Source organism: Vespa velutina, chromosome 15, assembly GCF_912470025.1.
Source record: "Vespa velutina chromosome 15, iVesVel2.1, whole genome shotgun sequence".
Taxonomy (NCBI): Eukaryota; Metazoa; Arthropoda; class Insecta; order Hymenoptera; family Vespidae; genus Vespa; species Vespa velutina.
This window is the reverse complement of record NC_062202.1, coordinates 379,700-407,500: the sequence shown is the minus strand read 5'-3', so window position 1 is coordinate 407,500 and position 27,801 is coordinate 379,700. Positions and strand designations below refer to the sequence as shown.

The following is a 27,801-nucleotide window of genomic DNA, read 5'->3' as shown; positions in this document are numbered from 1 at the left end:
ATAGAAACGATTTAAAATCAATGTAATCCGCTTCGAAGGGAGCCTCCTCCTTAAAGTGCATCCTCTGCTTCCAACTAAGAAGATCAACGAGTTGTGATTCTTATAAATCCTCCTGTGATTCATCTCGCCCATATAATGCGTGCGCACGTGTGTATATGCATATATGCATATATACATACATGCATATATATATATGCATATAATATAGTATACGACACATGCAATGCCGTTTTCGTTACGAACCGTGAAATTGCATGGCAAGGCGACATTTGCCGACGACTCCCTCTCCTTCATTGAAGTTTCTCACGGAAACAAGATAATATCTATCTTTCGTATCTTTTCGTTAAATATCGTTCGACATAGCTACCTTCGATGACAATTATAGGATCGATCTGTTAAAGCGACCTCCAAAGTCAATACGTTGTTTCATTACACATAGAAAAGACACATACTCGTGATTGCGAATGCGTTCGCGTTTCGAGAGCATTAAAGTAAAAGGAAAATATTATAACCGGCGGCTATCTTTACGCTGTTAACTCAGCTAAGTCGAGGTAAGCCTAACGATCGTTAGGTGAAATTAATTTAATTCGATTCGATTACGTGAGATTTATAATAAACGACGGACAAATGAAATTAATATATTCGAGATTTTGTACAGACAATCTCTTATATAATAAATGAAAATATGTATAATTTATCTATCGAAATAATAAAGAGAAAACATTGACTGATTAAACGTTATAAATCACAATCGAATAAAAATATGTTCGTTAGGTTGAACGGTAGACGTTTAAATGCTCCTTTTATTTTCAAGAGAAAAATATATTTTGTGTGTGTCTGTGTGTGCGCGCGTACTCGGGCGCGTGTATATATACGTGCGTGCTCGCACGATTTGCGAGCGTAGGATGTGAGAATGCACGCGTGCGAATGGTGCACGTAGGACGAGCATAAAAGCACGAGGAAGAGACGAAACTCTAATTCTGAAATGGATACAATAACGGAAGGAAGCGAAATATGATAGCTGATAATAACGTAAAAAATTCGCGATTAGTTTAAAAAATATTAAACAAAAAGATGACGATGTGTGTATGTACGTGCGTGACCACCAAACAAAAATCCTTTCTTTTCCTTCTTATTTTATCTTCGAACCAAGATTTTCTCTCCGTAAATGGCTTTCATGCTGCACTATTTCCTTTTATTCTCTACTCTAAAAACCGGTGCCTCCATTTTTTGGCCGGACCTTCCTTGGCTACACTCTATAATTATGATAACTACCTAAGGTCTTTCTATTAAATCGAGGAATTTACAGGCTCGCAAATTTTTGGTTCACGTGACTTTGAAAATTCAAAGGACCTATGGAAGTAGTCGTATTTTTAACATTAACACGTTGAGAGTAACAAATTCTATTCATTTAATATTTTTCATCATTTTTCTTTTTTTTCTTTCTTTTTTTTTTTTATAGATGAAAGACAGGAACAAACTTAACAAAATTTGAAACTTTACTATTACTAAAAACATTTAGATATAAAAACGACATAGGAATGCATTAAACTTTACTTATAATTATCTAACGATTTTCTTGTTGAAAGTTATATTGGTTACAATCGTCGCGCATAGTTTTGGCGCATCTAACGATAATCATCACGCCTACGGTTTGAAACGATTGAAAGTACATATCGTACGTGCAACTCGGAAAATATCTTAGCAGTCTTTCGCTTTATGATAAATACAGGCGCATCGATACATATTTGCATATAATATAGAACTCACCAATGAGACCGATCGTTGCTCCAGTTTAACACCGCGATCGTCTTTATCGTCGCCGCAATCTGTCGTATAAAACAATACGCTTTTCTTCGAACCTCTGTAATCAAAAAGAAGAAAAAAAAAAAGAAAAGAAAAAGAAAAAAAATATATAATTATTCATTATAAAAGAATAATTATTTGTTCCCATTAGTTCATTAGGACATCCCGTTAACGCTTTAAAATGTTTTTCTACCTTGACGAGAGAATTTCGAATTTCGATTAAAAGTCATTGAAACATAAATCTTTTTCGAGTACGAGCTGCACAGCGTTAGAGAAGATTCACGTACGTGTAATGCATAAATTGATACGATTATCGGCTCAACGATGCGGACTTAACGCGATGAACTTTGATAAACTCTTTTATTATCTGTAAGCTCCCACGTGAAGATGTTGATCGATTCGTGGCATGTAATACGATCGATAAGCAAGAAAACGATACGAAATAAAAGATATAAGAGCAAGAAAATATAAAATTAGAAAGAAAATGATGTTAAAGACAAAGTATCGTCGAAAGGCAAACAATGTCTATGTGTTTAAAGATAATCACACCTGAGTGCCTTCCCATTCCTGCTGAACGGTTGACGTTCGGCGAGCGTGGCTGGACCGGTGTAAACCCGGCTCTCGCTCATGGCGAAGATCTTTGCAACATCGCACCTCGTCTTCTTAATCGGCTCACAACGAGGACATCTGTAACCGAGAACCGAATGTATTCCCTCGAGATGAGTCGAGTCGAGTTTCAACCAAGGAATCTTACAATTTTTTCAACGTTCATCTTTAAACATGATCCAAGAAACGATTACTTTAGATACCAATATATGTCATTAATTTTTATATATATACATATATATATATGTGTGTATATATATATAAATTGATAATTTTAATTGTGATTTTAATTTAATTTGACTCTTATTGCGAAACGAACAAAACTTTATACGTTAAAGGTACGTAATATATTTGTAAAACTGTAACATATTTGTAATATATGCCGATGCGAAGACGTCGATGCAGGTCCTTGCATCTCTTATAAAAATTTGATCAAGCGTTATGTACATGTAGTTGATATCAGAGATAGTGTCGCTACTGATATAAAACGTATCAATCATTGAATTATTCAGTTGCATAGGTTTCGGTAAATGGTAAGGTAAACAAAAACAAAACAAAATAAAAAGAAAGAAAGAAAAGAAAAAATAGAAAAAGAAGATCGATTCTATTCGAAGGATTTTCGCGAAGAAGAATTATACGGAGGGACCAATGAGAGACAGAGGAGCAGGATCAAGGAGACTGAAGAAGGGAGATAGAGAGACGCTTCGACCCCGACCCCGACCCGTGGGCCTGAGAGAAGGCCCATTATTCGAGAGCGAGAGAGAAAAAGAGAGATGGAAGCACGAGGAAGGATAGGAAAAGAGAATGATAGAGGTTAAGCAAGGCGAACGAAGAAGGCAAGAGGGCTTCCTCTCTTTTCTCATCCGGCTCTCTCTCTCTCTCTCTTTTTCTCTGATCGCCCACAGCAGCGAATGTTTGTGCGCAACACACACATACGTATGAGCATCTATCGCAGAGATTTAACTTACATTAAACTCGCGCACCTCCCTTTTCCCATTGTTCCCCGTTATTATGCGAGTTAACGTTTAGTCTATACGTTGATACGTCTACGACAAAAAGTCTAATCAATTTTTCTTTTTTAGCTTTTATATTCGTGTTCTAAAAATAATCGATCAGTAAATTAATTAAAAGAGATAAGAGGAAAAGGGACGATACGATGTTTTTTGCTCGGCCTAGCGAATGGATTAGTTTAAAATTAAAGGAAACGTCTGGGAAGGGAAAATCTTTGAAATATATTCTCTAACGGTCAAGTAACATCTGCCGACAGGTGCCTAGGGCGTTACGCTTAGCTGTCCAACCCCCTAAACGAAAGATACGTGAAACTTTTCGCCTCGTTGCGCATCGCGGTTATTCTCATCGAAAGTTTTCATTCGCAAAAACCCCTTGCAATATGCCACAAATGACCGTATGGTTTGATTAGATATGATTCATATTTCGGCATTTAATTCGCTTTTAAGAATAAGTGAAGTTATTAAAAGTACAAAGGGAGAAGAAAATTTTTTCTCTATTTTAATTATTATTTCTTTATTTTTCTTTTGTCGTTCGTAATCGCGAGATCGTTCCGTCTATTCGGATAAAGGCGGTATAAGATAAGATCGGTAGTAAGATATAAAGAAGTTTTAAAAAAAATAGTAAGCTAAAATATCGATTATTTCAACGATTGTTGAACGATATTTTCTCGAAAAGGAGAAAGCATCGCGGTAACTACAAGTAAAGGATAAATTTGTAAAATAAAGCGATTCAAAGTATGTCGAAGCGATCCGGATCCGGTTTGGCAGTTTTCGAGCTCCTCGAAACTCGGACGAGTAAAAGAATATCGATGTTCGAGCTCGGTTCGACGTAGGCGATCGTCCAACCGCTATAAATTTCAAGTAGGCGCTATCTTCGACGAGCCGACGCCACTGGTCTTCCCAGTATTTTTATTGGGCTCGTATATTTGCCGGTACGCTCAACGCAATACGGAAAAACGACAGTGACGTTTCTTTTCGGATATTCTCGAAATTCGTCGTATATCCGATTTCTTTTATAATATACGATCGAATATTATTACTCGAGAGGTAGAAATCATCGATGTCTCATCGTCGGGAGGGTTGAGCTATAGGGTCCCATTATAAAGCGACCCTATCGCAATTTACCATCGAGCTCGTTCTTCGCTCGAGTACATCTCGTTCCCTCTCGGTAAGATGTCTCTCGCTCAAAAATTCTCCAACGTTCGAAGCATGCTCGAGCAATAAGTAGCGGCGTTCTATCTTAACGGTCTCAGCCCTTAATTCGTCCATTCTACGTTCCTCCTCGAATTCCCTCTCGATCCTACGAATTTCCTCGTCCCTTATCCTCCGACGTTCAGCGATCATTCGTTCGAGATCCTCGCGATATCTCAATATCGCCCTTCTCTTCGCTTCGGCCGTTAATCGAAGAGTTCTCTCGTCTTCGGCCAATCTCCTCATACTCTCCTCGGCGAATTCCTTATCGCGTAATAAAAATTGAATCTTGCAGAGCTCCGTCAAGCTAATCTGTTCGTTCAAAGAATCAAGTAGTTCCAGGGTCCTCGTGGTTCTTAACTTTTTCTCCTTCCAATCCTTGATCGTTCGGTCAAGCTCGATCTCCACCAGGACGAGTTCCTCGAGGAGGACTTCCCTCTCTCGCTTTCTCATGTCCTCCTCGAGAATCGTCGATAGGAGCGACGTAAGAACCCGTTCTCGTCGTTCCTCGTGCTCGTTCGCCCGGCTCCTCGCTTCGTTCGCCCTTCGTTCGATCTCCCGCGAATATCTCTCCCCGTCCCTCTTTATCCTCTCTTCCTCCTCCCTCTCGTTCGCCCTACGAATCTCCCTGAGCTCCGCGACTATCCTCCTCTCCTCCGCCCTCTCCGCGCGCAGTTCGAGTTTCCTCTCCAACGTCCTCGACTTCTCGCGCTCCTCCAACCTCCTCTCGACCTCCTCGAGGACCTCTCTCTCCCTTAGCCCTTCCTCCCTGCGTCTCTCTCTCTCCTCCCTCTTACTCGCCTCCCTCTCCGCGAGCTCGCGACTCGCGCTCTCTCTCGCCTCGGCAATCCTTCGGAGACGACTACGCGCCTCCTCCTCCAACTCGATCGACGCGCGCAATCTATTCGCCTCCGTTTCCAAACGACCCTTTGCCATATCCAAACTCTTCTTGGCTTCTTTTGATGCGATCTGAACCTTCAACGATTTCTTCCAATAAGCTCGCCTCAATTCGGCCTCCAAATCTGCGATCGACTCGTCCGTCGACTCGCGATCTCTCCGATTCGACCAAAACAATCCTCTTCTTCCGAAGTCCACCCGACCCTCTCTCTCCATCGTATATATTTTGTATAGTAAGTTCAAAATATAAATGTTAAATTTAATCGAATCACAGATCGATTATTTTACGATTATTTTATTATATTGCGATCATGCGTTTACGATTATTTTATTTCCATTCGTCGATGTGTAGACACAAGTAACATTGCGAGGTTATTCTGAAATCGAAAATTTGTCAAACTGTAGAAAAATCTCCGCCAGAGAAGCCAATTCGAGAAATATTAATACGGTCTTCGTTCGAATATTTTCTATTTCCCGCATTCTCGCTCATACGGACGCCATTATTCCCTCCTGCTCTGCGTCATTTGAATCGAACATAATTTCGCGCGCATTAACCAACCGTCGAAACGAAACGAGTAGCAAAGTGACAAAGCTCGACGAGCGATAGAAAATTGTTAAATATCGAATTATATGACGGAACGATACAAATAAAGACGACAATGGCGATTAAAACAATGATATCACTTACTTTTCATTTAAACGAAATCCAACGAATCAAGTGCGACATTTCCACCCTTTTCCATTCTCGTCCTTATTTCAAAAAAATCTCCTTTCTTATTCGAATTTTGCACTTTGTTCGAGATGGTCAATCAATCTCAATAGTTTTTTTATCACATAAATCGAGTCATAAATTGCAGAAATCAAAATTCAACGAACGCGCACGAACGTACGAGGCGATGGTTCGAAAGCGACTAACCACCGGCTTTCCTATCGCGCCGACGCTATGCAGTCCGAGATGGCGCTTTACGATAAATATTCTCCAATCAAAAGGGTGTATTTAGTAAAAACTAACACTTGTATTTTTACGAATTTTTAGCGGGAGTTATAAATTGTCCTTCGCCATGCCGCATTATTTTTCTTAACAGATCGAAAATATTATAAAATATATAATATACGTATATTTCGTAACTAAACTACTGTTACGTTTAAACCACCATGATTTTCTATACGTCTGACTTCATTATCAACGTATATGTGTGCATTCGTGTACAATAGATTCCATTTAACTTTTAAATAGTTTTATATTAAAAATCAAGAAATATTTCTTTATTTCTATGTACAGAGAGATAGCAAGATTTTTCTTATCTCTCTTTGCTGTTTTTTAAGCTTTAACAAAAAAATAATTATCACTTTCAGTATTACATATGGCGCCTGATTGTCGTCAAGATATTACAAAAAAATGGGAATAAAAATATATGAAAGAATCTAATACTAACGATTAGATTATCTTATTTATTTAATGATCATTGGCCTATATACAGAAAAAACAGGTATTTCAGTTACTCTCCGAGCAACCATAAAAAAAGGTTTTGCGATTGTTACCTGTTCTAACAAATAATGATGAGTAGTTACTAATGTAATCTCATAAATATATTCTATTACTCATAAATATCCTCTCTATCTGCAACATAACGCACTATATGTCCAGGTGTCAATAATTTTTCTGCATCCATATCGGGAATCTCAAATCCAAATTCATCTTCTACAGCCATAATAACCTCTACATGATCCAAGGAGTCAAGGCCCAAGTCATTTATAAAATGAGATTCCAAGCACAACTGTAATATAGTGACACAGGTTAAAAAATTCTACTAAATATAATATTTATATTTAAGCATGCAGATATTAATTATGCACAACTGACATGTAAAATAAATAAAATACTGCTTTATTTTTTCACACGATCTTCGTTGTAATCATTCTGTCGATAAATACGATACCTTTACATTCTATATAATATGAGTGTGTGTATATATATACATATATATATATATATATATATATAAACATGAAACTTATATATACATGTCAGTGATGCACAAGCACCACGACTCAAGCGAGGTGTTAGCCAATTGTCTTTCCCAGGAAGCTATCTTCTAAGATATTTCTATAAATGCATCATTAATGAGTCTAATAAAAAGCATATAGTAGAAAAGAATATATATTATACCACTTGGTAATTTCAATTTATCATTTAAACCATGATACTCATTCACAGAAATATCCTTTAAGTAAGAAAATTTTAACCATTACTTCTTATAGCAGACAGATACCTTCTTGGGATCAATTTTATCGTACAAATTGAGTAATAAAAGCACCCGCTGACGAATTATATCGAGTGTTAATGGAGGCTTGGAGCTGTAGAGGCGCACCTGCTTGACTCGTAGCTCTTCTATATCCTGCAAAATAATGTCTTTTTACAGAATAAAATATTTTACAACCTTATCTGCAGTAACTTTGTCATAGGCACGAACTACTTTTAATACACGTTCTTCAATATCCTTCGTCGTTGGCTTTGTTTTATATGTACGAACAAATCCAATCTTAACCTAAATATATTAAATAATTCAATTGTATAACCAAATTATCCTTAATTTCAAAGGATACTATTTTCTAGATTTTTGAATAGATTAACAAACTGTTGTTCTCCTTTATGGATCAGATTTTATTAACTTAACTTATGAAGAATATAATTCAAAACACTCGAAAAAGAAAACGTAGAATAATTTTATTCATGAATCGAGAAATCATTTATTATACGTACAAAGTATATAACACATGTAAAATGATATCTGATTTTTGAAATTTTTTAAAAACCATATGATTCTTACCCAGGGCAAAAGGATAATGTCTAAAACAATGATAATGTTTCGCGATAGGTATATCGTAAAAAAAAAAAGAAGTTCAAAATTTTAAGTTACATAATATATGTATTAAAAAACGTATCGTATCGAATTAGACGAAAAGTTCATAGATTTTGTACAATTGTTACGAGTGTTTACCTGCGATATATGTGGTACGACATTTTGTCTTGAACGATTAAGGAATTTTTTATAACATGTAAGTTGTCCGTTAACTCCACATAAATGTAATCGAGTGACTGAATTCCTTAAGATACCGGTATTTCTCGATAAAAGACGTGCAATAGTATAAGACGCCATTTTCCTATTCGATGAATGAGAGATAACCGGGCTCTACGAAATTTATCTACAGTCAAAGATCAAATATAAAAGTGATATGCAATGACGAAGAAAATTTGATTCGGCGCGCTATCTAGCGGTACATGTGAAAAGCCATAATCGATTGAAATGTAGGTAACTGTGTATATTTTTCGAACTACGTAATTCAAAGTAAAAAATTATGCGACCGATCGATATTTTGTAATTTAATACGATTCAAATTTAATACGATTTATCTATATAATTATTTGTATTTGTACTATCGATAATTATAAAGTTGAGTACATGCATTGGGAAATTAATTGATAAAGATTAGATCTGTGCATTACAAAGATGTAAAAATTCATTCAACTAAGATCTGTAGTGAGTAATGGCGGTATAAAATTGATATCGCTTAAATATGTAAAATTCGTGAAATCTTGTTTAATGTTTAAAGTCAATTACAAATATTTTATTTCCAATAATTACAAATCAGTTTTATGTACGTAGGAATTATAAGAGCACGATTCGTCCTTGTACTATATATTTCTTGTACTTATAAGCAGACAAATCTCTCTAAAAACATTTTGACAATCAAATTTATTGATTTTCAAATACAAATTTGATAAAACTTGTCAAATTATTTATCCGTAATATATTAAAGAATTTATCACTTTAATGGAAAAGAAACTTTATAAAAAAATACTTTCTCCTAAAAAATCATGATTCTTGGGTAACAATTATAAGTTATACATCAAAAACACAGTCATTCCTTAGAATGAAAACATTTTTAAATACACATTTGGAAGCCATATGCCGATGACGTATAAACAAACAAGCAATGAATCGTATACATTTATATATACATACATATATATATATATATACATACATATATATATATATGTATATATATATATATATTATGAAATAATTAAAACTATTGTACATTTTCCTTTTTTTACTCTGAGACATGAAAATGAGAGTCAATTTATAATCGATAATAAATAATAATAAATGAACTTATAAAAATAAGCAAAAAAAATTAAATATTTTAATAAATATTTTTTATGGTGGTTTTACCACTAAAACGAAAAGTATCAATCCGTATATATTAGATGATTGTTTAAAATGTTATCTCTTTAACATAATACATAATTATTGTATAATGGTTCTGGTCTCATTAGTAAATCAATGTGATAGATAATTTCATGTGTTTACACATATATATCTATTGTATTCTTGGGTTATTTAAATAAAATAAGTTTAGAAACGAAAATACGTTCAGCAGAATACGCATTCTCCCTCTCTCCTAAAAGACTATGCAACAAAATCTACCACCTGTCTTAAGTAATACTGAATTTCGCTTTAAAAAAAATACTTATCTATAATACAATACGCGTTAGAAAAAGGAACACTCTCTTGATATTTTTTAATGAATTTTGGAATAACGAGACGTGTTAGAAAAATTAATATGAACAATTGCGTAGAAAAAATGTCCTGGGATTATTCACAAAATGACATTTCAAGTTTTTAATATATAGAATACGTCATTTTCTATTTATGGGTAAGTAAAGAGGCACATTAATTAAGAGTTAACAATCGTTTGTATTTTTAACGCAACGAATAGTTTGGATAATATTATGTGTATAATGAATACAAGATGGAATTATGTGAGAATACGGGACTGAACTTTGCATTAATGTCTAATTATTTTTAAATAATTTTATGCGCGAGAAATTTTTCTATTTTCTTTCATTTTCGCATAACTTTTCTTAATAACATTTTTTTATCTCATACGCGGCTTCGGGAAAAAAAAGCAAAAAAAGAAAACAAAAAAAAGATGAATAAAAATAAAAGAAAAGAGAAACGAAAAAAAATAGAAACTTCAGGAATACTTTTCATCCTTCGAGACTAAACGGGCAAAAAAGAAAATGACGTTCGTGTCTCTACTACATATCCACAACTTTTATAATTTATTTCAATTATTTTCTCAAAAAGTAATTACTTACAAAATAAAAATGCAGAAAATATTCAAAGTTCGTACCGTGCTCTCAATATTATCTTCATCCATTATTACATGCTTTTTTATCACCACATTAGTGCAATGTTTTTTTTTTGTTTTGTTTTGTTTTCGTACTCGGCAATAAGACAAAATTCATAGCATTTGTTATTTTTAAACGGTATTGGTAGAAACCATTCGTGATTCGTGACCAAGTCAATGCGAAATAAATTTTGTATTATTACCTTGTCATATTCGTTGAAATATCTCATGCTATCCATCAATGTCTTTTTTTTCTTTTTTCACTTTTTTACTTTCTTTCTTTTTTATTTTTTTATTTTTATTTTTTTATATTTATTTATTTATTTATTTATTTTTTTTTTTTTTTTTTTTTTTTTTTTTTTTTTTTTTTTGATTCTTTTTTTTTGTTCAAGTGATAGATGCACGGAAATTTCAATTCCCTTCACTTCTCAATATTTTTTATAACATGAATGACCCCAGTATGCTTCTAGGCCCCATAAAAAAGCAAATTGGGGCACGAGAAAAATGTTTATCACATTACCTATATTTTTAACTTTGTATATTTTGACCATGAATACAATAACATTTTAATATATGACCCAAATCATAGAGACATTATTTTCTTCAGTTCTTTTAAAAAGTATTATTTGTTTCATGGAAATGAATACACATCGATTGTTCTCTATAAATAAATTAAATAATATTATTAGGTAATAAGACATTTTTCCATTCATGATAATGAGAAAGCTAAGGAATCATTTGAAATTGTAAGGTTAGTATGCATAATCGAGTGACAGTTGATCCATGGGTTACCTTCATATTCTATGCTTCGTCTAAGCAAACCCATGAATCATCTATTTCTCCCAGATCTGCATATTGACCTAGAGAATGGCCGCATTTCATCTCAGAATTTATGAATTTTAATTTATTATTTCTACAATTTTCTTATGATCATAAACCAAATACAAAGTATTTGATAATTGTGTATCAGAATGAAAGGGGTCTCCCTCAATCACACGAAAGTAAAAAGTTCATATGTACTGGAATCTTCTATTCCTTCGTTACTTTGACAAAAGTGTGTGTATGTATGTACGTATATGTGTATATATGTATATATATATATATATATATACATATATATATAATATATATATTATATATATATACATACATACATACATACGTACATACATACATACATACATACATATATATATATATATATTTATTTAATTTTCTGGATAAAAAAAATTGGGAGAAAAAAAAAGAAAAATAGCATAAAAAGAAACAAAAAAAAAAAGAAAGCATTAAATTTAAGGATTGACTATAAATAATATCTTACCATACCTTTTTATCGCATAAAAAGGATAATATTATCATACCTCTAAACACACGAAGAACACTTGCTATACAAATAATTAATATCCAAACAAAAAATATTTTCATGAATTATTTGATGCACTAAAACGAACATCAACTAACTAAATAAAATAAAATGTACACTTTTTAGTATGTTAACATAAAGTCAATCCAAAAATTTAATGACTATCAATATTTCTAAATATTTCATAGAATTATGTAGCAAGAATACAAGGTTGCAAGATAAGTATCATATGAACCTTCTTAATTATTTTTGGCTACATATCTGGAGTATGACCATTTTAGTTACACGGAGTAAATATTTGATAATTGGATGATGATCGTGGTTCTATCAATCAAATTCATATAATATATTAGAATTTGTTGTTAGAACCAGAATCTTGATCAAGCACCAATAAATATTATTAAATTCATTGTACTGAATGTTGAAACTTGAAGACAAATCTATCGTATGAATGTTTCATGTCCTGACAGTATTTATTTATTTGAACATTATTGAACATTTTCGAAAAATAAAAATAGCGAAGAATGTTAATGATCTTTTATACAATATCCCTAATATATATACATACATATATGTATACATGCACACACACATACATATACACACATATATATATATATATATATCGGAGGAGATTCACAAATAATATGGTCGTCATAAAAATTTGCAATATATCTTCGATCGAAAAAATACAGCAACGGTAAAATTGATCAGATCTATTATTTTACTCATTCTTCTTTACACGACAAAAACATTCTTCCTTACGCGATTTCTATTTAGTAAATAATTTATTGGTGCTTGAACATATCTTTATGCATATAAGGCACTGTAAAAGATATAAACTGTATTCTCTTACGGAAAACGCTAGAACAACTGTATGGCAATTGTTGATGTTTCCTAGGAGCAAGACGTGAATATCTGATATCTATAAAAATAATATATATGACATTTATATCATACAATTATGATCGCGATTGTTGGAATCAAAAATTTTCGAGACAAATCATTTTGTTTTACGAACGAAATAGTTGTTAAATTTATTCTAGTAACGGAAAAAAAAAAGAAAAAAAAGAAAAAAAAGAAAAACAAGTTAGGAGAAAATTGATAAACAACCGATTACAAGATACTATTACATTGACAAGTTTATCAAACACAATGATTATATAAATAAACGATAATTAATTGACAAATATGATCGTTATTATTTTGACACTACGTTTTGCGTAAATTTGTCATGCTCATACGCGTATTCGTTCAAGAATATAATATAATGACAGATAGTATGAACTTCTTTTTTTTTTTACAATGTATCGTCTCGTTGATGAATCTCACGCGTTAAAATGTTACAACATCAGTTTTCTTTTACAGTGCCTCAAGGCAATATAAATTATCAATCCTACATATTTAATCTTTTAATTTCGGATAATTATTTATCGATATTTCCATCTATAATATTATTTTTGACCTGAATGCTAATGTGTATTCCATCTCCAGACGCACCTTTGTCCTTTTTAGGTTGTGAGTTAGAAGCAGCATTATCAAGCCCTAACTTACTTAACGTGCGTAAAGCTGTTAGTGCTGCTTGATTACGACTTGCGTTCGCTGTTGGGCCATTACCATGGCATACTTGCGGTGGATCTGTGCTCAGTGTTACAAGCGATAGATATTCCTTATGTATTGATGCACCCTGCAATAAGATATTCAATATTATGCGATATTGTTATTTGAGATTTTACAATAAGCACAATAGAATTTTCATACTTGTTTCGTTACCTTAGGGAAGTCACTAAATTCAACATTGAAATTAAATAATTGCGCTAAATATTTTAACTGATCTTTCGGAGATACTCCGGAATTTTGTTGTTGCCCACGTAATTCCTCGGCGATCACTTGAACGCTAGGTCCATTTCCAACTTTAGATTCTTGACCGCCATCCACCAATAGCAAGCCAGGTACCAGTTGACGTCCGATAGTACCTTAATGAATACAAAGAAAAAAATATCTTTTATATACATCACAAAAGATATCAAATATTCTATTAATTTCAAAAAGAAAATTAATAGAATACAATCGATTGTAACTATATAAAAAGACATGACAAAATCGACAAACTTTAAACGATATTATTTTCAAAAAGATACAAATCTTTTTTACCTCCTACAGGATGACTCTGAGTTTCATTCACTTGATCATCTTCGAGAAAAGTGACTTTTCTTGGTTTGGTCTCGGTATTTTCGGATTCTCCAGTTTTTATAGATGGCTTTGTTGGTTGTGGCTGTGGTTTGCTATATCCTAATTTTGCCAAAAGAGCCTCGGCTGCAGCTCTTTTGGCTAATTTCTTATTAGGACCATATCCGCAAGCAGAGTGTTGTCCCGTCGTTACTTCTATTATAAATTCTCTACGACGCGGTGCGCCCTTTTCCTCTATAAGATTATAAACAGGTTCTCTTTCACGTTTTGCCTGTTGAATTTGAACAAGCCGTGAAACTGGATTAAGTTCATCTACAGCATCAGATTCGGCACGTGGATCTTGATAAACCTTTATCAAATTTCTTGATTTTTTCTTCGTCGCGGGAGGCTTACGTTTCACATTTGAAAACCGATTTTGAACATTAACGAGTAACGGTGGAAGACGTTTTAATTCTTCTAACATTAATTCTGCTGCACGTTTTTTTGAAACCTAAATAAAATAATTTTTATCATTTATTTTTATAAAACAATTTAACGCGTTGTACGTCATATACATACTTTTTTTGAAGATCCTTCCCCGACAGTAGACTTATCCCCTACGGTACACTTTGTCACGAATACACGAATATGAGGTTTACCACTTTCGGATACAACTTCGAAACTAACAGGCAGGCCACGTTTTAATGCCGTCTCATGGACTAACGATACTGGACTTTTCAAATCGGCATTTGGATCATCGATTCCAGTTAATATTCCATTTCCATTTGTACAATTACTCGATACCTCTTCCGGCAAAGGTAACTGACGTAATTGTTCTAATGCTCTTTTTGCCGCGTCATGTCGTGCTAATTGCCCTGTCACACCTCGCCCAGTGAACTCTCGTTCGCCAACCTACAAATTTCGTATACGCTTTACGTACTTTATATACTTGACACATATATAATATGAAAAGAAAAAAGTAAGAGAGAAAATAAAAATGATAATCTCTTGTCACAAAGTTCATACAAATATCTCAACTTCTTTCACTATATATGTATACCTTTAAAGTAACAATATACATTGCTGGGGCTTCAGTGTGGTACCCATGATTAGGGGGCAAACTGGAATGTAGTATACGCGGATAGTTGGTGAAACCATATGTAACTACCGGTTGTAGACCTGTCGGAGGAGCTTGTCTAAAGGTGTAGACTGTAGGTTCTCCTCTTTTCATCGCCAATGCATTTAATTCTACCGTTGCTGGTACGTTTCCTTTAAACGAAGATAAAACAGACGATAAGTTGAAATATATATATATATATATATATATATATATATATATATGTATATAAAGAGAAAATGAGTAATAAAAAAAATTGACAATAAAATATAATTAGAAAACTTGTATGATCTCTAGAGAATATACAAATATACGACTACCTGAACCAGGTGGACATTTCCCCGAATAACCGATTCTCATTGCTTTTGTAGGTTTTGGTGGAGGCTGTCTATACCAAGTCTTTCTTAAAGCTTCGGCGGCTGCACTGTGCTGAGCCTTCTTTATGCTAGGTCCATCCGCTACGTATTCTTCCTCTCCAAGTTTTAACGTTACAGTGAATCTCTTTTTGTGCGCCGGTCCTTCTTCATTGGTCAGTCTGTATTGATGTTGAATTTTATTAAAACGTGCTAACTCATTTAGCAAGCACATTGGTGTTTTTTCTTTCATGTTTGCCAAAGCTGGATTGTTCACATTGGCATGATTTTGCTGCGATGGACTATGATCCCTGGTTTCTCCGTTACCCTTGTTCGTAGATGGTTTAGCTTGTTCCATAATTTGTTGCTGCTGCTGCTGTTGTTGTTGTTGTTGTTGTTGTTGCTGTTGATGCTGCTGCTGATGTTGTTGGTGTTGTTGCTGCTGTTGCTGTTGAACATGTTGCTGAACTTGATTCTGTTGATTATTCTGTTGTTGCTGAAATTGCGTCGGTTGGATGTTTGGGTTTTGAAGGGTCACGGAGACTGTGTTTGTCTGATCCTTTAAACTAACACTGACCATAGTACCTGGATAAAAGACTAAATATTACAAACAATGATTATCTCATTGAAACAAGAAGTTCTGATGATTTATTATACTATATTATGCAATAGCATGTTTCACGTATAGAGGAGTGAATTTCATATAAAGAAAGTAAATAAATGAAAAAGGACACCTTTAAAACCTATATTAAGTTATTATTCAAAGCTTACCGTTGGAATTATGTGCACTCATACTCATCAACATCGGTTGTCTTGGATTTCCATGTGGTGGTCCATGGTGTTGCATGTGATGTAAATGTTGTTGATGGGGGGGCATGGGCAGTATTTGTTGATGTGGATTCCGATGCGGTATTGGATGCTGCGGCTGATGTAAAGGGGCCATACTTGCCTGCTGCATGGGGCGCATTGGTCCTCCCATTCTTTTAAAAATAATATAATTATAAAAATCCAGGAAAATGTAAGGAAATAATGGACAACATTTGGAACTTATTTTATTTCAAAAAATAATAATAAATCATATATAATACAAATTATAATACTCATATAATTTTTAAATAGAACAAAACAAAACTTATATCTATTCACTGTAATACCAACCTATTATGATCTCTAAGTTGATTTTGCATTGAATGGTGTTGATGGCGTAACATCTTGTAAAAATCTATAAAAAAAAAAAAGAAAAAAAGAAAAAAAAGAAAAAAAAAAGAAAAAAAAAAAAAAAAAATAAAAAATATCAAATTATTACTTTGTCAAATAGGAGTCAAAATAGGATGACACATTAAAGGATGAAGGAACTTGACATAAAAAGAATTTCGAGTAATACACGAAACATTTGAGTAATTAATAGAAATAAAAATTAATCATACTGTATTTGAATGTCAAGGTAAATAAAGTTTAAACGGTGAAATATAATAGAAATGATATGTTCTTTTTCGAGTCATTTTTAAACCATTAACCGGTATCTCCCTCATTCAACGTGATTGTTCTTAAGTAAGCACCCACAATCGTATAATATAATGGACACGAAAATGATGCTCATAAATCATTCCCATTATTGCAATGACGCTAATCGTTTTAAACGCAATTTAATCTATAAATAAGTCAGTCGATAGACGTTGGGCTTGGCCCGGTTTTAACGAACACGGAAGTATACGATACGAAATTTCTTACCAAATATTTATTCTATTTCACGAAAATGATTTCGTTTGGATTAACAATGAAATATAGGTCGAAACAGACCGTGTTACTTTAGCGAACACTCCCAGGCCCTTTGCACAGCTATTGGCAAACAACAAAGAAAAGTAGTCTGTAGACTAAAATGCGGCCATTTTGATGTGAGACTGTCGACCAACGTTTCCTGACCCTTCATGACTAGAGACCGCCCCGCTTTACTGATTTTTACAATATCGATACTCTCGTTCTCGTTCTTGTTCTCTAGAGTCGAACGAGAATTGGAACAAAACGAGATATTTATGAGGAAATAACCAATCACGCGTAAGATATATTCGGCAAAATGGCGTCTTTTCCTAGATTCTAACCTATCACGATACAGTATAGAAAATTTCATTTATTCGCGCTAATAAAATGTCTGATAATTACAATTAACATATTCTAATAAAAGTTAACATCATTATTACAAAAAAATATTTTCAATCGATAAGTGATTCTTCTTTTTTCGTCTTAAGTAAATAAAAAAAGAAAAAAGAAAAAAAAAAAGGAAGAATTTTATAAAATGCAATTTATCGATTCAAGTTCCCTTATCATTCCAAATAAATTTGAAGTTATATATATAACGTTTCATTTAAATCCTCGTATTATCGATACTTCTATTTACATTGTTATCTATCGCAAAGACTGTGTACCATAATAATTTTTTCGTTATATCAAAGTAAATATCTGTACAATCAAAGTAAAAAGAAAAACGCAGAAAGTTTTAAATTTTCTAAATTATTTAAGTAATTATTTCAATGATATTCATTTAGTGATATATCATAGAAATTTAGTTGACATTTTAAAAACTAATATATTTATGCTTTTTTAATCATCATTCTTTCTATCGTGCCATTTAGAACTATTATTATGGTAAGAACAAATGCATTCTTCGAACTTCTTTCTGTATTCTTTTTTTTTATATTCTATTTTATAAACTTCAATATATATTCAAAGTTTCTTTTTTTCGAAAATAATATGAAATAGTACAAAAAGAAACATTGAAAAAGATCATACCTCGTGTGTGTGTCCATATACATATATATACATGGATATATGTTTACATATATATATGTATATATGTATTTGTATATATATTGCGTGTAATTGTTTGTACGTAGAAAGAGGAAATCGATATAATCAAAATCAAGCTTTACGTTCTTCTGTTTATTCTTTTTTTAAGCTTGTGTTCACCATTTTTTCTAAAATATAAACGTAAAAATGGAACGATCATTTCATATTTATCTTATGTATGTATATCTATATACATATGCAATTATGTTACATCATACTGTAAAACATACAATCTTTTAAATGTCATGAAAAAAAAAGAAAGAAAAAACAATAACAAGCTTTAAATACATAGACAGACTTTTTTAAAAACTTAATTGGAAAATAATATATATATGAGTGAAATCAATCTGGATGCAATGTAATAGGCACGTCAGTGCATTGAATGCAATAATATAACAGTAATATTAATTCTGCCAAAAAGTAATATACTTTTTAATATTGCATTCAATTCTCATTATGTTGCTTGAAGCGTAAACGCTTTGTTATTCCAAGTTTAATGAATACAATGTTCATATTTTGTTTAAAGTTTCTTCGCGGTATTGTGTCCCTGTTTTACATTGTTATCGACATAAAAATTAGTGTAGTACATTTTATAAAAAACATTTCTTTCCGATACAGAAGAAAAAATAAAGTATAGGATTGTTTGTTAATTTAAGGAAGGGATATTATTTATCCAAAATATTTATGTATGGTCTAGGAGATTAAAAAATTGTTTAGAAATATAGTTCAGTTACATCAAATCCTAATCTATCTAAATTTTCAATTTTTAAACAAAATATGATTACCTGATTCATTTTAAAAATGCTTAATCAAAAATAGTTTATAACTTTGGCAAAAAATGTTTGTAAAACATAAAATCAATTATGTAATCTACAAATATTTTCTATAGTTATTCAATTAACATATATCTTACAAAATCGCACTTTGTGTTTTATACATTTAATTTTAATACTAAATTGAATATTTTAATACTAAATTCATTTAGTTTGGAGCCAATAAGCGTTTAGCATCATTGTCTTTTAGACTCAGCTAGGCTCCATTATTTACAACTAATCCGTGGAATATTTAAATTTCTCAATCGTTCAATAAATAAAAGTTATTCTATGTAGTTTATAGCTAAATGATTTACAAGTATCAAATCTATGTACATATATCACATAGGACCCCCAAACCAATTCTCAGATTGATTATCTTACTTGAAGTTAAACTTTTTATAAAAGGAAAAGTCGCTAAACGTCGATGATATGTCATATTTTATTTATTTACTTTTTCTTTTATTTTATTCCATAAAAATTCTATTGTTTTTTCGTCCACTTTTGAAAAATTTCAAAAATTTTTGGGAAAAGATTAATCGTTCAGACTTAAGTTAATACAAAATAAGATAATCATTCTGACAATGATTTTTCTTTCAATTAACTTACATAATATTTGGTCAAATTTCTATTATTTTATGTAAACTGTGTGTGATTGTGCTATTTTTAATAATTTTCACAAACAATTCACATGAGTAAATTTTCTCTAATCGCATTAAAATGGAAACTATTAATAGAGTAATAAAATCAATAATAATTTAATTACATCATAAATAAGCTCGGACATTTAACGTTTGTCATTAGTTTACTAAATTTGGTAATCATTAAAGTTTTACATGTATATTTACATCTTGCACATAAAGATAATGTAAAAATTTGTACAGTATTAATATATTGTACATATTCAGTTTTTTTACTTACAAAATTTCTCTTATATGAAAGTCAAAACGTCATGATAACATTATTTAATTTTTTTTAAATATTAATAAACATTACACAATTTAAAAAGGATTTTCTATTTTACTTATGATCTTTCGTTCGAATGCTTTTGCATTAATAGCAGTTCTATGAAAATGCTTCAATGCAAAGCCAATCGAATATAAATACATTCTTACTTCAATCTTTAATAACGTCAGGCACTGTCAACCCTTTATGGAAAATGTTATAATACATTCCATTTTATAAATCATCTTTTGCTAGATGTAAAACTTATTCTTACAACAGTTTTTACGATAGCTACTCTGTCATATACATCGATGGTTTATACATATAATAAATTTAGGTGAAATAGTTCATTCCAACAAAACATTTTTCTAGTTTCCATGATATTTTTAATTTAGCAAATTACATGATAAAATATGTATTAATCTTTGAATACAAAATATACACCTATGAAATCTCTGTTTGTAACAGAAGATATGTATTAAAGAGGAGAAAAGGCATAATAAACAAGAATAATATCAAATTTTCTCTTTATAAATTTACAGAAATTAGATCTCACTTCAACTTCATAACATGAATAATTTATATAACAAAATCTAACACAGTTCTTAAAACTGTGTCATGTTGGAGTTTCTTATGATATAGAATTCTTAATTATGATTTTACTTGAAAAATTATAGATTCAAACATATGAATCGTAATCAGATAATAAATATAACTTTTAGTTATATGATTCTTTTCTGAATTTGATATGGGCTCTAAGGACTGTACAGCTGGTAGAATACCATTATTTGTTTGATTTATATCATATTTACAATTCTCACAGCAGATAAAAAAGATTTTACTAGATTATTAAGTCAGATCACATTTTAAATATTGTACAAATAAGTATTTGTATAATATAATTGATCTTTAGATACTATTATACACCTCAAATTGTCTTGCATGCCTGCATCCAAGACTATAAATTGAAAGAAAGTTCATTTTTGAGAGGTGTAGACTGCATTGAGAATTGTAAATTGGAGTATAAAATATAATTAATATGCCTATTTAAACGAATTGTGTTCGCGTAATTGATAATGTTACTATACATTGAATTTTTTTTATCCGATAATCTATTAAAAGCAAATCATTTAATATGCATTATGTTTTTTTTTTCAAATCGATCAGATTTGTCCGATAAGAAATCTTAATGTCTTATTTATAAATTGCGTATATTTCTGTTCGTAATGTTGAAAAATCTGCAAATTCCAACTTTAGGAAGAATTTATTGTCATAATATAAGTTTTTAAGTATATACAGATAACAACAAAAAAACAAATTTTCTACCAACTGAACACTCATAAAATAAAAATATTAATTAAACGATATAAAAGAGTGGTATCTTCTTGGTTAACACCTAAAGTGCATTTATCAATAGAAATTGCTGCTACTATTCAAGCATTTTGCAATATTTATTTTTGAATATTACTAATCTTCTTCTTCTTTTCTTTTCTTTCCTTTTTTTTTGTTTCTTTTTTAAAGTTAAAAGTATGCACAGCATGTGCTTTATACTCTATTGACTTTTTTTTATAAGTCATTTCAAAAAGAGCTTCATGCCTTCTTTAAAACAATCCTTTTTTACAAGACGATTAATGCCTAGCTTATTTTTGTGGCACCATTGTGATTCACCTTGTGATTCACTGTCCAAACGTCTTCTTGTATAGTCTTAAGATATTCTTCTAATAATGTTGCTAAATTACGTCTTTTAAAGCGTAATGATTCTTTAACAATGTCTTTCACAAATGCAAGTCGAATATCCAATGTTCCTTGAATTTGGTGCAGATGCGAAAATAATGTTGCGTGATCTGAAATAAAAAGACGGATTAAATATATGCGTATGCAACCACACACACACACACACACACACACACACACAATTATAATATTGAATTAGGAAGTAACGACCCCAATCTTATCACACATCGCGCTCACACACACGTGCGCGCGCGCACACACACAAAATAAAAATGAACTTACTTGTTCCCCGTCTTCGTACTTCTTTATAAACAAGTTCTCTGACCGATAAATTGTGTCTTCTTATATCCTCTAATTCTTTTTTCGTAAAGACCTTTTCTTTTTCTATCTTCGGTTCTCGTTTCTCTTCAACGTGATTCGTTAACCTTTCTTCAACTGCACTTTCAATTTTTACACTATTTTCGCTGCTATCATTAGAAGGCAGTCTATTACTTTCCACATTAACAAGATCTATCCTTTCACTTTTAACATCACTTTTCAAGCTGTCAACATTATTAACTACAATTGGTGTTAAAGTAGGTGGACTATCCATATGATTATTAATATGTTCGGCTGAAATAGCTTCAAAAATAGGTATTGTTGGCATTTCCGCAAGTCCGTTCACTAATTTTTCTTGTGAACTTGCACATGGTGTATTTGTTACATGACTTGCATTCATTAAGTTTGGTGAAGTGTTTAGTTCAAGATTCGAGAGCACTTGATTTTTGGTTTCATCCATCCAAGGTATTGGAGAACTTGGAGGTGTATTAGCAGGAGAATATGAAGGTCTTCGTACAATTACATCTTTCGGAATAGGGCCTGGTTTTCTTTTATTTGGAGGTGGTCTTGGAACGGGTGTCCCTCCTCCATCGGCTGGTGGTAACGAACGCTTTATACCACCTTTTGATGTAGAAGATGTTGCTCCAACCATATCGATATCTGCTTCATCTACCATCATCCGTTTATCTATTTTAAAAGGATTACCTACACATCCAAAGTATAAATATTAATATTATTTAAAAGTGATTAATTAAATAATCTAAATAATAAAATAAATATTTTAAGAGGTTTCTGAAATTATTTACCAAACATATGTTGTCTAACAGGTACGCTTTCAATCTCTCTTAAAGGTGGTGTCATCCTTTTTAAATATTCCTGATAATTTCCCATCTGTGCTAAAGGCATCGAATGAACATAGTCATCATCCAATAATTTTGTGTGTAATAATCCTGGTTGCAAAAAATTTGCACGCATTCTCACAACTTGATCCAAAAGTGATTTTCTTGGGACATCAAAAGCATTACGATAGCTCTGTGCACCACGCTGTTGTTGTTGATTTTTTACTAAACCAACTACAAATCCACCAAATTCATTTAATTGATCTCTAAGTCCTGTGAATTTGTCTTGTAATAAAGGATGTGATACCTGTAAAAAATATCTTATTTTAATTTATCATTTTTATTTATATCTAACAGAATCCATATATATATATATTTTATTATTAATGCATGATTTAACAAAGTAATATAAATAATTGATAATATATATGAGATTCCCATATAAATCTCTTACCAAATCTTTTTTTAACGGTGTTCTAGGAATAACTCTAACGCCTTCTGTTATGGTAGTTGTACTAGCATTTGTTAAATTTTTGGTCATATTAGCAGCTGCAACTTGTTTGGAAATAACTTCGTTGCATAATCTATCAAACTCTATTTTAGCTTGATTTTTCAAGCGTTTTAAATAATTTAAAACACTATATGATAGAGAATTATCCATGTTATCAGGTATTAAAGTTTGTGCTAATGGAGTAGGTGCACCCATTCTCGTTAATGCTCTCCTTAATGACTGCAATTAAAAATTCACAGAAAATTTAAATATAAATTCAAATAAATATAAAACTCGATATATAAATCTCCTCTATTGAATGAAATTGGATATAAAGAAGAAACTTACTGCAGCATAATAAGTAGGCATGGTTCTCATATAATTCTGAAATTGTGTTCTCCATTCGTTTGTTGGTTTTAGCCTATGCACTTTAAATAATTCTTCCAATAACGGTAACAACACAGGATAATTATAGGGCATAACGAATAAATTTACACAAGTTAAGTTTGTGCTTGCTTTCAAATATCCAAAAGGATGACCAACCTCACTGGACTTATAAGAATTTGCTACAAATACTTGCCAACATATTGTTGGTTGTTTTCTGGCTAAAATGTACTGCGTTAGTGGGCTGGGCTCCAATTCATATTTATCAAATGGTAGATTTTCTATCACCATTGGTTCTTGACTGGTACAGGTAAACTTGACATTGGGATGTGCAGATCTTGGTGGCAGTGAACTAGCACTTAAGTCTGGCCAAAAACTTTCTGGAATTGGCCAAAAGCCAACTGCAAATCCTTTCTGTGCCGAACGTGGAACATAAATCAATCTTCTACAAGAATGCCATGCTGTGTTTCCTGGTATTGTTGGATTTGTAGAATATTGAGTTCTAGGGCCATTGTTAGTATTATTTTCATCTTCATTCTCATCTTCATCCTGATGTTGTACCTCATTAGAAAGCGGTGGAGGATCTGGTCCAATCTTTTCAAAATTTATTACTACGCCGGATTGGACTTTTTGTACTAACGAATCAATGCATTGCATCATCATTCTGAAGGATGTTATGCAGTATGAGCGACCTACAATTCATAGATATAATTAATCGCTTTAATACTACTTTTATAATTAATAACGAAAGAAAATAATTTAGCTATTATAATACCTCCGGTTACTTCACACATTGCATCTATCGGTGATGAATCACTTGCAACTAAACCCGTATCTCGTTCGACGGCCGGTGTTCCCGATAATCTTAACACCAAAGAAAATAGTCTTTGGTCCCATCTAAATGGTTCCTTTGTTAATTCTGATCCAGGTATAGGAGAATGCATTGGCAAAGTAAACTGGTAAAAAAAAAAAAAAAAAAAAAAAAAGAAAAAAAAACGTTATGTAAGAGTGTAAATACTAATCACAAACCTTAATTCTATAAACTTGATCATATAAACTTGAGTGTGACCTTTGGATCGACCGCACAATATGAAGATATATTATAGCAACTTACATCTTGATGTACTCCACTGTTGGTCGTATATTTTCCACCATCTGTTATAACAACAATTACAGATGGCTCTAAATAAAACGGACATCTTCCTTGACCATACGTATCAATCCCAGTTTGCATCCGATTTATATTTAAAACATCCAAAGCATGTTTTAATGCGGCACCTAAAGTCGTAAGGCCAACACATTGTAAATTTTTCAATTCGTTCATGAACGTCGCCAAATTTTCCTTCCAACCAGCCTAAAACACATAAATACATTTCTATTAGACATGTATTAGATAGATTTCTCGTAGTATAATATTTAAAAATTTCGCGCGCAAGTACTTCGATAAACAAAAGGAGAGGGCGCTGAAGGCGCTTCCCCGCGGTAAAGCTGTCGCCGCACAGCATGCGGTACCCATAATGCAGCTCTTCCGCAACGGAAGGCGGAAGGTATGGTAGCAAGTGTGTCTTTCACGTTATTACTTCCCCACATAGCTATCAATTGTTCTTTCGTATAACAGAAAATGTGAGCGAGGTTATGTTCGTAAGCGAACCTTCATACGGCATCGTCTTATTGTTTAAAGGAATGCGATTACGAAAACCATAACGAGAACATATTCGGTAAAATTGTATCTAGAAGCGCCAGTAGTAGTATGGAATCAGGAGTAGAGAAAGAGAGGGGGGGAGAGAGAGAGAGAGTAATATAGGTGGATGAAAGAGAAAGAAGAGGCGAGGGAGGGGGGAATGAGAAAGACAGAGAAATAGGGAACGTTAAGCAAGGAATACGACGTACCTTGATATTCTGGGGCGGATCTTCGAAGGTCAGGAGCATATAACGATCTCCGCGGCTCTCCGGTGATCTTTGTCGTACCTAGAAAAGTATTTCTGATTTACATGCAAAAAATAACAGGAATTTATCGCGAATGTAACACGCTGTTCTTTCTTTATTTCTCTCTCTCTCTCTCTCTCTCTCTCTCTTTCTCTCTCTCTCTCTCTCTCCCTCTCTCTTTCTCTCTAACACACACAACGACGAAATGACGGAGACACTCGCGACAACTTTACGCCCGGTTAGGAAAGCTGTCTGTCTGGCGTACCTTCACGAAAGTCTCCACTGCGCTCTTGGCTACATCCAAAAGCGTGGGCCGCCCGCCCAAATAAACCCTCTGATTCATGGAGGCCGATGTGTCGATCAAAAAGACTATTATGGTCATCTTCGCGAGGTGAACCCGCTCGTTCTCGAGGTCGTAACTGCGGCCCGAGAGACCTCCCGTAGTTGGAACTAGCTAGCTAGGAGCCCTACGACGGCGTGGCGCATAGCTGCTTCGACCATTGAACGCTTCTGAACACGCTCCGAAAAACTTCTCTTTTATCGTAACGGCGCTCGTTTGCTCTCTTTCGTTCTCTCTCTCTCGCTCTCTCTCTCTCTCTCTCTCTCTCTCTCTCTCTCTCTCTCGCTCGCTCTCGTACTCTATCTCTCCCACTCTCTCTCCCCCCTCTCTCTCCCTCCCACCCTTTGTCCCTCTCTCTCTCTCTCTCTCTTTCTCTCTCTCTCTCTCTCTTTGCTTCTCTCGCGTTGCGTGCTGTTTTCTACACCGATCCGATTTTGCTGCTACGCCGTACGAATCTGCTTCTGGTATTCTCTCAAATATATGTTAGCGGTAGAAGTGCGAAACAGCAGCTGAAATACAAGCACCGGTCGCGGATTGCGAGTTGTGAATCGGACAGGTCTGTCTGCCAGCCTGTCCGCCTGGTCTTGTCTTCCTCATGCTTCCCCCACCCTTACTCTTTCTTTCACCATCTCTCTCATTTGCACACATACGTTCATCATAAATCTCTCTCCTTCTAACTCCCCCACCCTTTCACCATTTGCCCTCTCTCTCTTCCTCTCACTTTCTGTGTATCTATCTGCTTCTTTCTCGCTCGCAACGTGCTAATACTCACGCGCTCGATTCTATTTACTTCGTTTTACTCGCCGAAAAGCTATCATAATTCTCTTTCCCACTTTTATTGCTCGAACTTATATGTGTATATATATATATATCCTTTTTTTTTATTCGTTTCTATATTTTAATTAATTCTTTATCATGTTGTTTTGGTATTAAGATTGCGTATTATGATATAAAAAATTAATTGTAAAAAAGTACTAAATGGATTCCACCAATAATATTTCAACATTAAAAATATTAACCAATATTAACTGTCTATAGTGATTGGTTGTTGCATATGTCGAGAAGTTGTCATAATTATCAGCGATTGATTATAAACAAATCATATGATTGCAATCAACAGAAACTTTGCAAGTTGAAAACTCTACTGCTGTCATCTATATTCTTTCAACGATTCATCTTCCTTTGTTTTTCAATCTCGTCATTGGCCTTTCAGCTTTTGTTTTATGTTCTTTAATTCGTTCAAAATACTTCTTAAGATCAAGTATTTATAATTAATAGAAATAATCAATATATTATGCATATTTTTGAAATAAAAGAACAATATAAAAAGTTAAGATTCAAAGGCCATCTTCCGAAGTGAATATTGAACTATTTTAATAAAAATACGAGATTTCATTCGTTGCGACTCTAATGTTTTATATTCAATGGCCGTCCAATTTGAATTTTTGCGCGAAA

At 32.8% G+C, this 27,801-nt stretch overlaps 4 protein-coding genes across 18 annotated transcripts in view; all 4 read right to left on the bottom strand.

The window, feature by feature from the left end:
- The window catches only part of LOC124954338, a 14,389-nt gene extending 7,593 nt beyond the window's left edge, over positions 1 to 6,796 (bottom strand). For 2 of the 5 annotated variants that reach the window (XM_047507123.1, XM_047507125.1), the window contains exons 1-3: positions 6,199 to 6,796; positions 2,356 to 2,493; positions 1,771 to 1,864 (exon numbers count right to left, since the gene is read on the bottom strand). In XM_047507123.1, coding sequence (XP_047363079.1) covers positions 1,771 to 1,864; positions 2,356 to 2,435 — 174 coding nt within the window. In that variant the 5' untranslated portion in view covers positions 2,436 to 2,493; positions 6,199 to 6,796. Of the gene's footprint in view, positions 1 to 1,770; positions 1,865 to 1,999; positions 2,111 to 2,355; positions 2,494 to 2,560; positions 5,888 to 6,198 lie in introns of those variants that run through there. The other 3 variants (XM_047507124.1, XM_047507128.1, XM_047507127.1) reach the window with 3 other exon arrangements.
- A 146-nt stretch (positions 6,797 to 6,942) lies between these two features.
- Positions 6,943 to 8,757, bottom strand: LOC124954349 (acyl carrier protein, mitochondrial). 4 transcript variants are annotated; one of them, XM_047507158.1, is made up of 3 exons: positions 8,513 to 8,757; positions 7,883 to 7,909; positions 6,943 to 7,288 (listed from the first exon to the last, which is right to left on the bottom strand). In XM_047507158.1, exons 1-3 carry the CDS (start codon positions 8,669 to 8,671, stop codon positions 7,109 to 7,111), a joined length of 366 nt encoding a protein of 121 aa, XP_047363114.1. In that variant the 5' UTR covers positions 8,672 to 8,757; the 3' UTR covers positions 6,943 to 7,108. The 4 variants fall into 4 exon arrangements, with proteins under 4 accessions (XP_047363114.1, XP_047363113.1, XP_047363111.1 ...); XM_047507157.1 differs by having other exon boundaries at positions 7,829 to 7,909; positions 8,513 to 8,756; XM_047507155.1 differs by having other exon boundaries at positions 7,784 to 7,909; positions 8,513 to 8,752.
- A 3,898-nt stretch (positions 8,758 to 12,655) lies between these two features.
- Positions 12,656 to 17,670, bottom strand: LOC124954263 (double-stranded RNA-binding protein Staufen homolog 2). 7 transcript variants are annotated; one of them, XM_047506905.1, is made up of 9 exons: positions 17,515 to 17,670; positions 16,873 to 16,936; positions 16,486 to 16,694; positions 15,679 to 16,311; positions 15,305 to 15,513; positions 14,824 to 15,156; positions 14,230 to 14,755; positions 13,837 to 14,051; positions 12,656 to 13,762 (listed from the first exon to the last, which is right to left on the bottom strand). In XM_047506905.1, the coding sequence occupies exons 2-9, from the start codon at positions 16,923 to 16,925 to the stop codon at positions 13,502 to 13,504; spliced, it is 2,439 nt and encodes an 812-aa protein (XP_047362861.1). In that variant the 5' UTR covers positions 16,926 to 16,936; positions 17,515 to 17,670; the 3' UTR covers positions 12,656 to 13,501. The 7 variants fall into 7 exon arrangements, with proteins under 7 accessions (XP_047362861.1, XP_047362862.1, XP_047362860.1 ...); XM_047506906.1 differs by having other exon boundaries at positions 15,682 to 16,311; positions 17,446 to 17,663; XM_047506904.1 differs by having other exon boundaries at positions 17,446 to 17,662.
- Positions 17,671 to 21,547: 3,877 nt separating this feature from the next.
- LOC124954262 (integrator complex subunit 6) lies at positions 21,548 to 26,943 on the bottom strand. Of its 2 annotated transcripts, XM_047506901.1 has the most exons (9): positions 26,272 to 26,942; positions 25,971 to 26,048; positions 25,195 to 25,434; positions 24,856 to 25,036; positions 24,045 to 24,772; positions 23,661 to 23,936; positions 23,174 to 23,513; positions 22,332 to 23,072; positions 21,548 to 22,159 (listed from the first exon to the last, which is right to left on the bottom strand). In XM_047506901.1, the coding sequence occupies exons 1-9, from the start codon at positions 26,386 to 26,388 to the stop codon at positions 21,951 to 21,953; spliced, it is 2,910 nt and encodes a 969-aa protein (XP_047362857.1). In that variant the 5' UTR covers positions 26,389 to 26,942; the 3' UTR covers positions 21,548 to 21,950. The 2 variants fall into 2 exon arrangements, with proteins under 2 accessions (XP_047362857.1, XP_047362858.1); XM_047506902.1 differs by lacking the exon at positions 25,971 to 26,048 and having other exon boundaries at positions 26,272 to 26,943.
- Between the last annotated feature and the right edge of the window lie 858 nt (positions 26,944 to 27,801).

What these genes read in the sequence shown, in the direction of transcription:
- LOC124954349 (XM_047507155.1), bottom strand. Translation starts at nt 8,671, where the DNA reads ATGGCGTCTTATACTATTGCACGTCTTTTATCGAGAAATACCGGTATC. An exon ending in TCGTACCACATATATCGCAG is followed by an intron (nt 7,910 to 8,512) that starts GTAAACACTCGT and finishes ATTATTTTGCAG; the next exon opens with GATATAGAAGAGCTACGAGT. An exon ending in ATAAAATTGATCCCAAGAAG is followed by an intron (nt 7,289 to 7,783) that starts GTATCTGTCTGC and finishes ACTATATTACAG; the next exon opens with TTGTGCTTGGAATCTCATTT.
- LOC124954263 (XM_047506905.1), bottom strand. Translation starts at nt 16,925, where the DNA reads ATGTTACGCCATCAACACCATTCAATGCAAAATCAACTTAGAGATCAT. An exon ending in GAGTGCACATAATTCCAACG is followed by an intron (nt 16,312 to 16,485) that starts GTAAGCTTTGAA and finishes TGTAATATTTAG; the next exon opens with TCTTTTATCCAGGTACTATG. An exon ending in TCCCTAAGGTAACGAAACAA is followed by an intron (nt 13,763 to 13,836) that starts GTATGAAAATTC and finishes ATCTTATTGCAG; the next exon opens with GGTGCATCAATACATAAGGA.
- LOC124954262 (XM_047506901.1), bottom strand. Translation starts at nt 26,388, where the DNA reads ATGACCATAATAGTCTTTTTGATCGACACATCGGCCTCCATGAATCAG. An exon ending in CACCGTTAAAAAAAGATTTG is followed by an intron (nt 23,514 to 23,660) that starts GTAAGAGATTTA and finishes TATTTTTTACAG; the next exon opens with GTATCACATCCTTTATTACA. An exon ending in AGTACGAAGACGGGGAACAA is followed by an intron (nt 22,160 to 22,331) that starts GTAAGTTCATTT and finishes TTTTTATTTCAG; the next exon opens with ATCACGCAACATTATTTTCG.